Source organism: Molothrus ater, chromosome 6, assembly GCF_012460135.2.
Source record: "Molothrus ater isolate BHLD 08-10-18 breed brown headed cowbird chromosome 6, BPBGC_Mater_1.1, whole genome shotgun sequence".
NCBI lineage: Eukaryota > Metazoa > Chordata > Aves > Passeriformes > Icteridae > Molothrus > Molothrus ater.
The window spans coordinates 19,239,024-19,253,500 of NC_050483.2; the positions used below are offsets into that span (position 1 = coordinate 19,239,024).

The 14,477-nt window shown below is 38.5% G+C and overlaps 1 protein-coding gene across 1 annotated transcript in view; it reads right to left on the bottom strand.

Annotated features, from left to right (window-relative positions):
- Positions 1-249: 249 nt before the first annotated feature.
- The window catches only part of PAMR1 (peptidase domain containing associated with muscle regeneration 1), a 55,827-nt gene continuing 41,599 nt past the window's right edge, over positions 250-14,477 (bottom strand). Inside the window, exons 7-11 of the mRNA XM_036384251.1 lie at positions 7,844-8,056; positions 6,230-6,296; positions 3,928-4,160; positions 2,266-2,561; positions 250-1,300 (exon numbers count right to left, since the gene is read on the bottom strand). Of these exons, the coding sequence (XP_036240144.1) occupies positions 764-1,300; positions 2,266-2,561; positions 3,928-4,160; positions 6,230-6,296; positions 7,844-8,056 (1,346 nt within the window). The 3' untranslated portion in view covers positions 250-763. The remainder of the gene's footprint in view (positions 1,301-2,265; positions 2,562-3,927; positions 4,161-6,229; positions 6,297-7,843; positions 8,057-14,477) is intronic.

The following is a 14,477-nucleotide window of genomic DNA, read 5'->3' on the forward strand; positions in this document are numbered from 1 at the left end:
GAGAACTCCTCAGTACATTTCATTGTAGTGGTTCATATACAGTAGTAGGAATGGGTGTATTAAGAAAAAAGAATCTTGTTATTTATATTTATAAATAGTCCTTGAATTTTATGCTGATTCTGCCTTTTAGTGTTCCTGAAGAGTCCCAAGTGAGAGTTGGGACATGCAAAGAGACAAGGGCAGTAGAGAGTTCCAAGAGTGTGACACATATAAAGCAAAAATGGATCTAAATAATGTCAGACATGAGTATGTAGGTTAAAAAAACAAACCATGGTTTATTTAAATGTGTAAAGTACTTGGGAGGGAAGAAGATTACATTGTACTATGGCAATACAGACAGCACATACCACAACAAGCTCATCCATCATAATGAATTCAGGCTACTCTTTCCAGACTCTTAATCCACTCAGTCACACAGATCTTTGGGAGAAGCTCACCATCAATTTTTCCAGGGAGCTCCACACTACAGACTAATTTCAGACAGAATTTACTGTCTTGTTTCTGCATGTCAGACTCAGGAGCAGAGCATCGTCCTCCCACCAGGGGAGACAGACAAAATATGGCAAAACTTCTCATGCACTAAGACCCTCTGTCATGGGTTAAGTGAAAGTAGCCCGATGAAATATCTGATCCTAGGACAAATTACCAGGCTGCCTGCCTTAACCTTATCCCAGATGTGTCTCATCACTGGGATGAGAAGCCTAAAGTAGCAGAGACTGAGAGAGATATTATATTATAAAATGCCATTTCCAGACTCAGATTTTTATTTCATGTTCTTCTCAATCCAGTCTTTGAAGGGAAGAGCTTTGGTGAAGCCACTGTAGAGTTCTAGGTTGCAAGTTTTATCATAACCCCAGCTCACTAATCCCATCAGGTGCCACCTTAGCTCAGGAGATGCTTTTCCTGGCAAAGTTATGGCAGCAATCCCACCAGTTTCAGCAGGGCAAATATTAGAAAAGGCTGTGTGGTCTTGTTTGGCACAGAACATGCTGTCAGTGATGCTGACTTGTATCCCATTATCCTCATACTGTTGCTCACACAACAGTGAATCCACCATCTGAACAACTCCCATGCGGATTGTGTCATTCTTGTATCCGAGATCTTTAATGTCAGCCAATACCTTCCAGCCAGTGACCGTTATCTTTAAATCCTCTGTGGATGAAGTCAAGTCATGAGAAGATGACAAGCAAATGGGTTGAACACGACTGCTGATCCTGGCTTTGTCCAAGAGTTTTATGACAGCTATATCAGAATCAAGTAATATAGGGTCATAATTGGGATGCACTATGATGGCAGAAATCTGGAGAGGAAACACAGGAGGAAGAATTGTAGGGTTAACAGCAATGGCAGGTCAGCAGCACTCTTTCCATACTACCAAAATACATTTTAGTTTATCTTGCATACTTCTCCTTTACCCCCATCTATGGTGTTCTTCCACTCAAATGAGAAACATGCAATACATTACATAATATTGGGGCCAAACTTTTACTGCTCATGTCCTTAATGAAATCCTATAAGAACAGATAGGATTCCTTAAGAAAATACTGTAAAAAAAAAAAAAAAGTAATATATTTTCTTACTGGAACAGAATTAAAAAGATGGGATTAGTGAAAGAAACTAAAAAGGGGTCAGGAGGGAAAGCATCAAGTTAATTATGGTATTTTGGATAAATTCCATTAATTAACTCAGACACACACCCCAAATTTCTCCCCAAAAAGAGACACACATACCCAAATTTGCTGTATTTCTCATTTTGATTTCAGCTTTTCTAGTTCTGCTTGAAAAAATCAAATCGCTCTGGTGAGCCCAAGGTGCTATTTTTGGAGCTGGAGTCAGACACAAACTTCTTTTCAGTTTAGAGCTGTACGGCCTTGGGGCTGAGAAGTGAAATGTGCTCATGGCATCAAACCAGGATTTAGAGCACAAGTGTTTCCCTCATAAATTATGCTAATCAATTTTGACAGTAGCTGGCATCTCTTCTACTTTTTTACTGGCAATATCACTCAAGACATTATGGCCCACAGAACCTGAGCTATTTTCTTAATTAGGGGTGAAAGTATGAGTTGGATGGCTTCGAGGAATTCAATGAACTACAGCATAGGCCTTTCTTATGCCATTCCACTTGAATCTCTACACATGCATTTCAAAGAACAACATGTAAGAGAGTGCATTGCCCAAAGGGTCAACGTTTTGTCCCTATACAAGACAGATGTGATCAGCATCTACCTGTGCTCATCATTTTTCACTCCCGTCGGGCTTACTCACCCTCAGGTTCTGGATGGTCTTTTCATCCCTGTCATCATCTCTGTAGAATTTGCCCAGAACCACCTTGAGCTCTGCTGTCTTGAGCACGATGGTCTTGCCCAGGTCAGTGACACAGTGGGCTGCCACCACCACAGTGCGCTCGTTCACCAGGGCCCCACTGCAGATCAGGATCCAGGCCCCCTTCCGAAGGCTGTTCTCCTTCACCCCACTGGCTGTGCGATAGATGGCTGCTTGCCATGGCCACCTCATAGAGGTCACTGCCTTCTTAAGGGTGATGTTCTCTGCTTTTCCACAGACTGGCGAAACATGAAGCAAAAAGCAGGTAACACTTTCTCCCCAAAAGAACCTGAGCATTACTCTTAATTCCTTCTTAGAATGTGCCAAAATAAACTAAACTGCAGTGATGAATATGAAGGACGGTTGTCTAATTAGCCTCTCTCTCTAACCTGCAAAATTATAGGAGTATTTGATATAGCTTTTTAAAACAATATTCAACTTTTCCATTATTATCTGAATTCCTGGGTAAAGTAGGAATGTGGATTTAGCACTTGAGCAGATGAATTTTCACAACAACCTTATCGAGTTGCACTATAATGAGATGACTGCAGAAAGAAATGAAAAGAACACCCTTGATTCTTGTTTATCATAAAATGCCATAAAGCCATCAGTGCACTAAAATTCACCATAGGCAGTCACAGTGTATTTTTGAGGTCTCTCTTTGCACAACTCTTTGCACAGCTCAATTCATGCCTATAAGAACAGACTTGCCTTGTGACAAGAATGTTGAAGCAAATGCATCTAAATCAACAGTCATCATGGGGAAAAGAAAAAGCTCTGCCTTATTCTAGGAATAGCTCATCCATGCTTGGAACTGGGGTAAAATCCCCTATATCATAAAAGGTTTAACTTCAGTTGAAAGAGTTACATTGCATTGTTGCATTTTTTCTTCGTGATATGTAGTGTGTGCATGTTCATAGTGAGTGCGATACTTTTCAAAATATATGATATGATCTCAAAGTAAAACCACAAACAAGAACAATAAAAATTTGTTTGTTGTTAAGATCTACTTTTCATGGTTTGCTTGATGTCAATAGTGGGGTTTACCAAATCTTGTGACGTTCTTACCCTAACTAACTTTGTGCACTACCTCAAGATTAGATTTTATCTAGACTTACAGTTTGCAATGTGAACTCTTCCTTAGCAGGGCTTATTAAAGGAAGAGCCTCTTTAAAATTGCAGATTCTCCCTTCTATTGCTTAAACTTTGATGGTTTTGTCAGCTGTGTGCCAAAGTATATGAAAGAAAAAATGAAAGAAAATGAAAGAAAAATCCCATTTTTAGTAAATAATACAGAAAAACATGAAGTGGTAGTGGAAAGCTATTTCAAATCAAGAGAAAGACTCACTATACCTCTTGCTCAATAAAAGAGTAGAGAAATTAATGGCAAATTACAGTGCTGAAAGCCTGATCACTTTACCATCAAGTTCTACTGGTGGATAAAAAGACACATATATCCTTCAAGCTTTATTGCTCCTTTCTCCCAGCTGGAAGTATAAGCAGCCTACACTGCTGTGACTCCCTAAATATCTAACATGAATACATGTCATGTTCCCTCATTCACCCAAGAGATATGCACATTTATTTTTTTCCTTGGAGACTCACTTGGAATACACACAGGGGCTCTCCCACTCCATTTTCCTGTCTTCAGGCAAGTCCTCCTGCTGCTGCCCAGGCGGCGGTAGAAGGGAGAAACGCACTCATACTGGAGCTGAGTGTGCAAATGCTGGTACCCTGGGGGCAGTTCTCCAAATGGCAGTGCTGGCTTCTTGGTTGGATAGATTTGAAGCTTTTGCTTGCTGAACGCAGAAGAGTAAAGTTGATGCAAAGGTGTTTCTCTGTTTCAAGGCACAAAGAACACAATAATTATAATATTAAAAAAGCAATCATTGCTGTAACTTTATCGCCAGTTGTGTTAAGTATCATTTAAAATCACATAAAGTTTGCTCATGAAAGAATAAGGAAAAAACATAATTCCAGCGTAGTTTAGCAATACTCCCATTTACATTCCACTATTTTATTTACATATATCTGCACATATATATAATTACACATATGCTTATACATATCCTATTTGTGTCTCTTTTTTCATTTTACAGTTTCTGAATTGAAATCAATTGCCTCTGAATGTGGAAGTTTTTTCCATTCACAAAAGGACTGAGACACCATTTTTTAAATTAGGAAATTATACCTGAATTTGGCATTGTCATTATTAATTCTCAGTAGAGGGGAGATAGACACATCTTTTCTCTAGTGAATATTTTAGTAGACAGTATTAGGAATTGATTCAGATTAAATGATGTTGCTAAATTTGCTTGATTTGGCAATTAACAGAGATAATTGCCTCACCACAGAGATTTCATAATTTCATAATTGCTAAGCTTCCACTTAGAAATTGTACTGATTAGCTGAAACGGGGCACATAATTAAGAAATAAATATGTGCACCACCATAGATATGGACCATAAGCTTGACTACAGTTATCATTTAGAATGTGTCCCTTGCTTTAATGCTTAAAAGCTCATATCTACAAAAAAACCCCTTTTTATGCCTGAAAGATTCAGCAGGAAATTAGTTTCCCTTGAGATTTCTGGTACTGCCTACATCCAGAAAAGACTTTTTTTTTTTTTTTCTCATGATTACTTCATTTTTTATCACAGAGAGACACAGACACCTCCATCATATCCAATCTGTGAGGCAATACATAACAGGAAAGTAAAGTTACAAAGAACAAGAGCAATTGCAAGTCTCTTGTATTTTGGAAGAAGGATGAGAGCTGCTGTGGTCATATTTAGTCTGCCAGGGTACCATTCCAAACTCACAGATGACTTGCAATATTGCTTAATCTAAACTTTACCTCACTATAGAGGTAGAATGGAGATTCTACTTCAAGGGAGTAAAAACAGTCCACCAACATGAGATGCCATCATCTCATGGCATCTTATGGATGGGAGGACATGTATGTTCTCTCAATACAGCTGGTGTTCATATCTGAAACATTAAAGTCCTGTATCCAAAAGTTAATAGAGAAATTTAAGAAAGAAAAATCCCCTAATGGCTACTAAAGCCTCATGTCAGCTTCTCAGGGCCATCTCTCCAATCATACCTCACAGACCTGGAGAGTGGCAGTGACTGGGAAGTACATGCTTGCCTTGTTCCTCAGATCTTCTCTAGCCATTATGGCTGTTGCTAGAGACAGGATATAGCTTGAGCTGGACCTTCATTCTGACCTGATATGACTGTTCTTAAGACCAAAGATGAGGACAGTTCTTGCACTGAATTGAATACTAAATTAGTCATGTACTTCAAAAATAACCCTGAAATGAGAAATTACTGCTTGGACGAAAATGAACCTGAACATTGCAACATATCTAATTCTGATGGGATTTATTTCAAGAAATCATCAGAAGGGCAAGCCCAGGAAGGATCTAATCTTTCATTCCTTCCTCCCCTCCTACTCTACTTCACCCTTTCCCTCATACCCAGCCTATTTAAAATATGCTGTATTGCTTTGGATGGTGAAACTTATTGGGAGCAGGTTGCATTGCCATACCCTCTTCTCTCCTTGTGCTCTCCCTGTGCACTAAGATGGCACATGTTCATATTTTTCATCATTAGCCCCAAGGAACTGTTCTTAGACTGTTCTTAAGCTTGCAAGCAGAATTCCAGCATCATCCTGTAGTTTGTGTGTCTCTATCTGTGCATTTCTTCCTGACTGCCTCCAGGTTGCAGCTGGCAACCTGTGCTTAATCAGACCTCGCCTCCCAGCAGCTCTCATTGCTCAATTATCAGTGGATTTGTAGGAGTCACTGCTCAGGCAGGCTAAACACATGGAGTGAAAAGGAGAGGAGGGGAAAAGCAATCACATTTTTTTCTTTAAACTGTAGTTGACATATTGCATTCTCACCTTGACTGAACCTGCATTGGAAGCACTTTCTGTCTCACCAGGTCAGAGATCTTTGGCTCTCTGCAGGCTAGAAAAGATATAATGTTGCACAGTACTTTTTCACATTCACAGCTCAAGTGCTATGGTTCATGCACATTTCCAACCTTTCCTCTCTCTAACTATAGTGGACTGGATTAAGAAAAGAGGCAGTTAAGTTACGAGCATTAACAATCCTAAAACCTAAAGCCTTGGAAAAATACTTCTTCACAGTTCACAGGATCTATCCCATTTACAGCAGTGGAAGCTTCTGAACTAGTCTGCATTGGCACTTTCAGGCATGGAGGAAGTTTTTTCCATCATTCAGTGTGTCTGAATGCCACACTTGCACCACTATGGAGGATGGTTTTGTATCAGAGCAAACTTTTCCAGTAATGCAATTATATATAAAAATGCTTCATTTCTATCTGTGTAGCCCCACACAGGTAATTGGCATACAGAGAAACGCTGCAGGATATTATGCACTTCTAGGAGTCTGTTTGTGCACTTATGGAAGGAATTGGAGGCTCTGATTCAAAGGAACACTTCAGAATTACCTAAATATGTGTAAAATAACAGAAAGGAGATCTAAGATTTCTAGTTTGGCATATTCAGTTTACTTACTTTAAGATTAGGATAAAATATTCAAGTTCAATTAACTCTGCCAAGGTCTCCTTCCTGCTGCCCTGAATGGAAGAAAAGGAATCTTGCAGGATGGATTTTATCTGTATGCCTTGTTCTCTGTGTAATTTAACAATATCTAGTTCTTTGTGATTGTGTTAACCATTATGTCAGTATCGCAGTAAGCATCAATAAAGATGCTTTCCACAGATGACTGCATGCTTCAGAGGGAGATTATTTTCATCTAAAGCAACAGAATTAAAGCAAATTGCCCGGGAGACAGACATATTTCCTTATATTATCATCATTTCAGTTTTTAGAAAATCCGTATGTCAAGAAATTGTGTTCATAAAATGAATTTAGCAGTTCCCCAGCCCAAATTCATTCATTCATTCATTCATTCATTCATTCATTCATTCATTCATTCATTCATTCATTCATTCATTCATTCACTCACTCAGGGTTTCATCCACACTTAGTAGAATAGCTCCAGGATTTAAAGGTGTGATGCAGTGTTTCGGTGAATACATATATTTAATCATATTGTACAGGCTCTGCCTTTTGCATTCATGACTGGTCCCATTGTTTTAAAAGGATTGTGAAAGGACAGTTATTCCCTGTGACAGCAACTGATTATTAACAGTCTCATGAGACAATTATTTCATTCTATTTCAATTCCCTCCTGACCTTCTTTGATCTTGATCTTACACAGGTTCAGTCCTAGAATGAGGATAATAAGGGTCTTAGGGAACATTCTTTCCCTGTTCAAAGATGGAATCTTCTGGAATCATTGGCAACTTCTCTGTCTGAGTATAGGAGCCAGCAGAGCTGGCAAACTACAAAACTCAGTATCAGGTATCAGCCAGACAGCTTACTCTTAGCAAATATGATCATTTGTTCAGTGCAAATGATATTAAACACAATCCCGTAAAACCATAGCAGCCTGCATGAGTTGTGGTAAAAAAGTTTATAAACTACCTTTTATGCAGATTGGTTGCTTCCCTGACCATTCTCCATCGTCTTGGCAGGTCCTTTGTTCATTGCCACTAAGAACATACGAGTTGTTACAAAAGAAAGCAATGACTGTGCCAATTTTTGCATAGCGTCCATTCAAGAGCCCAGTGTCTTCTACTACTCTTCTGTAGCCATTGAGTGGACCACCAGGATCTGAGCAGTTTTTTTCTTCTAGAACTAATGATAGGGGAAAAAGATAGTAACCATTTTATTAGGTTCACTACATTATTTTCACCCATCAAATTGCTTGGCATTTCATTCAGATGTTACTAAACAATCTACACTTTATTAAAGATGCCTTTTCAAGACCCATCTGGGATTGCTGTTTTTTAAAATGTCAAATATTAAAGAAGAAATTATAATATAGGGATGTCTGTTTATAATACACACTTCAGTCTCACTGAAAGCATAAGATTCTCAAATGGGTAAAAATTCTCAAATTGTTAAAACCTTAAGAAGTAGCTGACAATCCTGAAAAAGAACCTTGACTTTCTATGATGTTAATGTCCCATTAATATTAACAAGGCTTCTTCAACAGCATAAAAGGCTGCACTGAAATTATTTGCAGGAAACAGGCCTTTGGCATTCTTTTCCATTTTCTGTATTTTCAATACTTCACTGCACTATAAAACTAGACTACTTAATTTTGCTTTTATGTTTGGTTGCATTTTGTTTTCTTAGCACTGAGAGAGATATCTCAATAATCCAGGGAAATACATGAATTGAAAGAGAACATATGTATGTATTTACTGACAATAAAAATTTAATATGAAACGCTTATTCATGCTATATTCTGCCTATAAAACCTCTTTTAGTTCCTCCTTCCCAGTATTTTCCACTTATTTTAAATTCTTGTTGTGTTTTTGTTTTTTTCTGGTTTTTTTTTCTCAATAAACTTATATTTTTGGCCTAAATCTGGAGGACAGTATTCACTATGTGATGCTAGAAGATGATTTTTCCTTTATTTTTAACTCCTCTGCTCTTTCTATAGCTGACAAGGTCCATTTTTTTTCCCTTTGGATTTCACCTCAGTTTTCTTGTCAGGACAACACTAACATGCAATCCTATTTAATTTCTCTGCCTGGTGCCTCAGTGCATGATAACCAGTGCACATCTAGTTCAGACAGCTGGTGTTGGTGCTGCTCACAGAGTGCCCAGAGGACTGGGACATATCAATTGACCCAAAATTACCTCTTCATATCAGTGCTTCAGAGCTGGCTGCCTGCTGAGCCTCAGTTCACAAAAGCACCAACATATAACAAAGCACTCAGACATTTATTTAAAGTGCTGTGAAATCAGCACAGTTACAGTGCAAAGGTATGGCCCTGTCCTGTCACAAAGTCATACCTTGTGCCCCCAGACAAAGCCCAGCTCAGCAAAGCGTGTGAACACACAGCCAGCCATAACAATGCCACACCAATGAAGAGCATGTGCTTTTAACAGTGAGTATAGCATTCAAGCCAAGTCTATATTTCAGTGTTTTCTTTGCAAGCATAGGATTTTAGCATATGCTGAAGGCTATAAATGTATTTAAATACTTTTCCACAAGTTATATTTAGTAAACAAGGATTTCTGAACCTCCTCTCCATCAGGAGAAAGGAAAAAGCAGAGCCCTGTCTCCTTTTTATTTGGTTCCATTTTCCTCCTGTGTACCTCCACAGGCTCTCTCAGTTGTGAACCATAAGTGACTGATAACTTGATAGCAGCTAAAGACTACAGAGAATCCCCCACAGAATAATGCTTTATTTGCAAGTTGCTTTCTGCACTGATGGCTGGCCTGGAGGCATCATCTGATCACCACAGTGCCTGTTTCCAAATGTACCAAAAGCTTGACCACGTAAGTCACTTAAGGCGTTCTCTTATTTCAGTACTTTGACAGTAATTGTCTCCTTCCTTAGGCTCAGGGTTATGACCTTTTTGATTTATTAAAAACAAAGAGGAAATATCTGGGAAGGAGAGACCTAGCAGTTCAGTGACTGCCAAGTCTAGAGACAGCTCTTTCTATAGAGCTTTAGCCAGGGCCATCATGCAGCAGGGACTTGGCATGATCTTGACGTTACATTTACTGCAATTGGAGACCTCTCTAGATAGAAGAATACCTATTGCTTGCTCTTTCAAATGAACTTATTTGTTTTACAACACTCCCCCCAAAATGTACATTGTTTGACATAACACATTTAGAAAACACTTTATCAATTGAAACAAATTATTCTGGAACACGAAAATGAAATTATGCAATGCAAATCAACTAAAGGAAATTTAAAGTCTCTTTGGATGTCAAGAAGGAATTTCACAGCCAAATCAATGTGAATGGTAGGCATGCCATCCTGCACAGTCAGAATCAATGGAAGTTTCTTTTACATCAATTTCTATCTAAGATGGGAATTGAATTAAGAGTCTAGTGTTCACACAGTAAGCTCCTATTCACCTCCACAGAGTGCACCAGGCTTCTGCAGAGAAAGTGTCAGACACACAGAGTAATGGAAGTAACTATTCATTGTTGCACTATGTCACTCACTTGGCTTTGGTCCTAGACATTTTCTATGTGTAAGAAGGATACATGCCTAAAGACTTTGAGGTTATTAGTTTTCAGTAAAGTGATGTTTCAGTCAGACCTTTATATAAAAAAGTCTTGCAGGCTGGGGTTCCAGCAGAGTAAAATAAGAATTCCTAGTGCTTCTTAAAGACAGGAAGACGAAAGGACATGTTATGTCACAGACCTACCAAATTTCAAGCAAGAAATTGATAGTCTAGTTTCATGGGAATACATTGGCCAAAAGATTTGATAAGAATTAAAACTTAAAGTGACCTTACCACATTCAGGATGATGTGTTGACCAAATCCCATCAAGCTGACAGTAGGCAACACGGCTGCCTTTTAAGCTGTAACCTGCGTTGCACTTGAAGTAAACCCGGGCCCCGTATTTAAAGTCATCTCCTTCCACAATACCATGAGCAGGAGCACCTGGAGTCCTACACATCACCACTGACAGTTCAGATATTTCAAAAAAATCCACTTTATTACAAAAACAGGACTGTGTTAGGATGATTCTTTACTTATAACATAGAAAAACCAATTACAATGGACACAGAAGTCAAAATTAAAAGACCAGCATGCTGATCTTTAGAAAGTTGTTTAGACATCAGCTCTACACACACTTATATCCCACTTTTCAAAACCTATCTACATCATAAGGTTCAATAGGATTACTCTGAAATGTCACATGATCATAAATGTGCATAAATGTTTGAATTATTAGGGCTCATTTGCTGGGAATATTAGTACTTGAAATACTTTCCATCTTAACAAGGGTTTTGAATGAGCTACCACGCATGGTCAAGAAAAAAAATCTAGATCCTTAAAAGCCTTATACTGAATTTCTTTCAAATACCTCTTTACATTTTACATAGATTTTCAGATAACATCTCAGAAATTATAAAGCATCATTATTTGTGTAAATCAAACATTAACATAATTACATTTAAAAGGAACCTTGATATTTACTAAACTGGGATTTTTACCCTTTCCACAGGATATTGGGAAAATACAGATGATGTTCTGTATAATTACTGCAAGTAGTAAATATTAAATTAAGCATCAAAAGCAAGATTTCTCTGACAGCATCAAGCCAACCATGCTAAGGTCCACCCAGCATGGTAAACAATAGATTTGAAGGAAGGACTATAAAATCAGAACAAGCATGTAGAATACTTTCCTGGCATAATCTGTCAGCACTCAAAAGTCTGAAGCTCAAGGACTACCTGAACTACAATGGCATTTTTGGTATAACATACCCTGCTGATATTTTCTTAACATTTATTTGTCTTAGTATTTTCTACACTCAACCACATACTCAGTGTCCACCATATCCTGTGGCAATGAGTTCTACAAAGTGCAAAAAGTGCACTGCCTTCTTTAGCTTTGTTTCTAGCCTGCCACCTGATAATTTTATTTGATGCTGTACTTTCTTCGTTATGAGAGGCAGAGAATGTCCATGCCTTATTAACCTTCTCCAAGTCACTTTTTAAGGCAGTTTCCTGTATGTAGAAATTACATGTATATTTCTGTAGGTAATCTAGGAAACACATGGTTTATTATTTACACAGTTACCCATCTCTTTGGCTTTGCCTAGGCCATTAATTGTGAAAAACTGCATGGGAGAGGATTCAGTGCAAGACATAGATATGCATATGGGTTTTTTACCTACCACCTGTGGTACTCTGCTGACAATAGATAGATCAGTTCTAAAGCGATCATCCCTACTTTATGCTTTTAGAATTTGACTTTTCTGTTTTGCCTCATAGCCAGTTGCTTGCTAACATTCAGCCAAATTTTTATCCTTAAAACTTTCAGAGGAAAACTTGTAAGTCCTTTGCTCTGTAATCCTTACACAGAGCCCACATAAATGAATCCATGTATATGGACTGTGGACCATCCAATAATTCACATAAAGAAAACATCAAACAATGAGCTGGAAGAATCATTTATGCACTAGTGAGCAAAGATCTTGGCAAGAAAAACTGTCTAACAATTAAGCATTAGAGTGAGGCCTGGACTATTATGCTCCTAATCAAACCATGTCCAGTTAGGGGAGGTCAGCATTTCCTCTTGGCTACAAGTATTCTTCATCAATGTCATCATTAGCAAAAGAATAATGAGAAAAAAATTTAAAAATTAATTCCTAGCCCTTGATGTTATGTGAAATATAGACACATATATATACATATATAGGTGGATATGTGTACACATAAGCATGTAGATAAATGAAACATAAATAATGGGAACATAGAATTTCTAGGTGTTTTAAGTTCTCAGAATACTCATCTTCCCACTCATGATCTCTGTATTCCCAGTCACTCCCTCCAAATCTTTCTCTGAGCAGCAATCCATTTCCCTACATTTACATTTCTTTCTTTCAATGTATAGTTACATTCAGCTTGTCAAATGAGAAAACTAGACCAATCATCAATGCACCTCTCAGACTTCTACTTTTTGTCATAAATACAGGTTTTCTGCTTTGCTTATGGTCCATTTCAGCTCTGTAGAACAAATATTTTGGTGCTTTTGTGTTCTCGGTCCATCCTGGGAAAAAATGTCACCAAGCTACACTTGCTTTCTAACTACCAGTATCTGTCCTTGTTCACTCCCTAAGTGCTGAAGAGATTTAGTTTCTCATCCTTTTGTTTTGTTTCTTGCCAGACTTTCTTTAGATTCTCTGCACCCCTGGGAGCCAGCTGGAAAAATTCTGTTTTATTTATGATGTAAATTCAGTATTTCATTCACAGATTCATTTAATACTGAACTATGGACTAGAGCAGAGGACATGGAGGCAGAAGGTCATGAGATCTAATCATAGCTAAAGAAATGTGGTCATAGGTAGGTTGCTTCATCTGCTGTGTGACAAATGAGAGCACCCCTTTCATCACAGGGATGTCACAAGCATTAGCTCATACCCACTTGTGTCACAGAGCCACTGTAGGGTTTCTCTGATGGCAAACACCTTAGCATTATTAATAGATGTGTCCATTTTGTTACCCATGCCTCTATTGTTGTCTGTTCTCTTTTAACACAGGGATGAATTTGCCACTGGAGACAGAGCCACTCCATTAGTTTTTTACAATGGATCATTTTGTAAGCTCATTCTTTCTCTCTACAAATTAAATGTGGTTTTGAATCTTGAGATGCTCCCTGCATCTCAGTCCCACAGCTGAGTTCTCTGTTTTCAGTGATATTATCTACTCTGAAAGTCTCATACAGTTACTCTAGTGCCTGCTTTTACTGCTTTGGTTTGAACTCTATCGGTTTTTTCTTCAGTTTGACTTGCCTTTTATCCCTTTCACCTAATGTGTTTCAGGGAGCTCTTTTGCACCTTTTCCCTTTACTTGTGAACACTTCAGGCAATGGAGTTTTGAAGAGTTATTATGAAGGGAATCCTAGCCCCCATGTGTTTCATCCAAGTCTATCTTATTTTTTTGTGGATAGCTTCCCATCAAGAGTGAATTTGACTAGTTCTTACATCTTTCAGAATGGGCACTGTATTTCATTGAATTTTCAGACAGCCTTCTTTGTTTGAGATATTTTATTGAAGTCTTTCTATATTCTCTCCTGGTGTACAACTAAATCCAACTCTCCAACAGACATTTCTCAGAAGTCAAAAAGAAAGTAAAAGAACATTTTGTAAATGTCATTCATACCTAGCTCTGCCCTCTGGATACACATTAGTCATAAAATCCAACCACATGATCTGACCCACTTCTCTTCAGGTTCTAAGCTTTCTAAGGTATTTGATATGATTTCAGATTCCCTTGCTTAGGCAGGATGGACTGAGAATTTTGAATATCACTCCTCCTTCTGTGCATGTTCCAGAGAGAGGGCTGGGTCCCCCTCACAGCTCTCACTCACCTCCAGCCACCACCATCCCAGCTGTACCTGTGCCTGGTCTAGCCTGACTGCTACAGCACAGACAGGGCTTTAAGCTGTTTGGACAGCATTTCCTTGGGAAGCACATGGTGTGCTGGCCAGGAGCACTCCATGAGCTTGAACCATTCCTAGGCCACTAGTTAGACTGCTCTGCTCCACATGAAAAATACCCAAACAT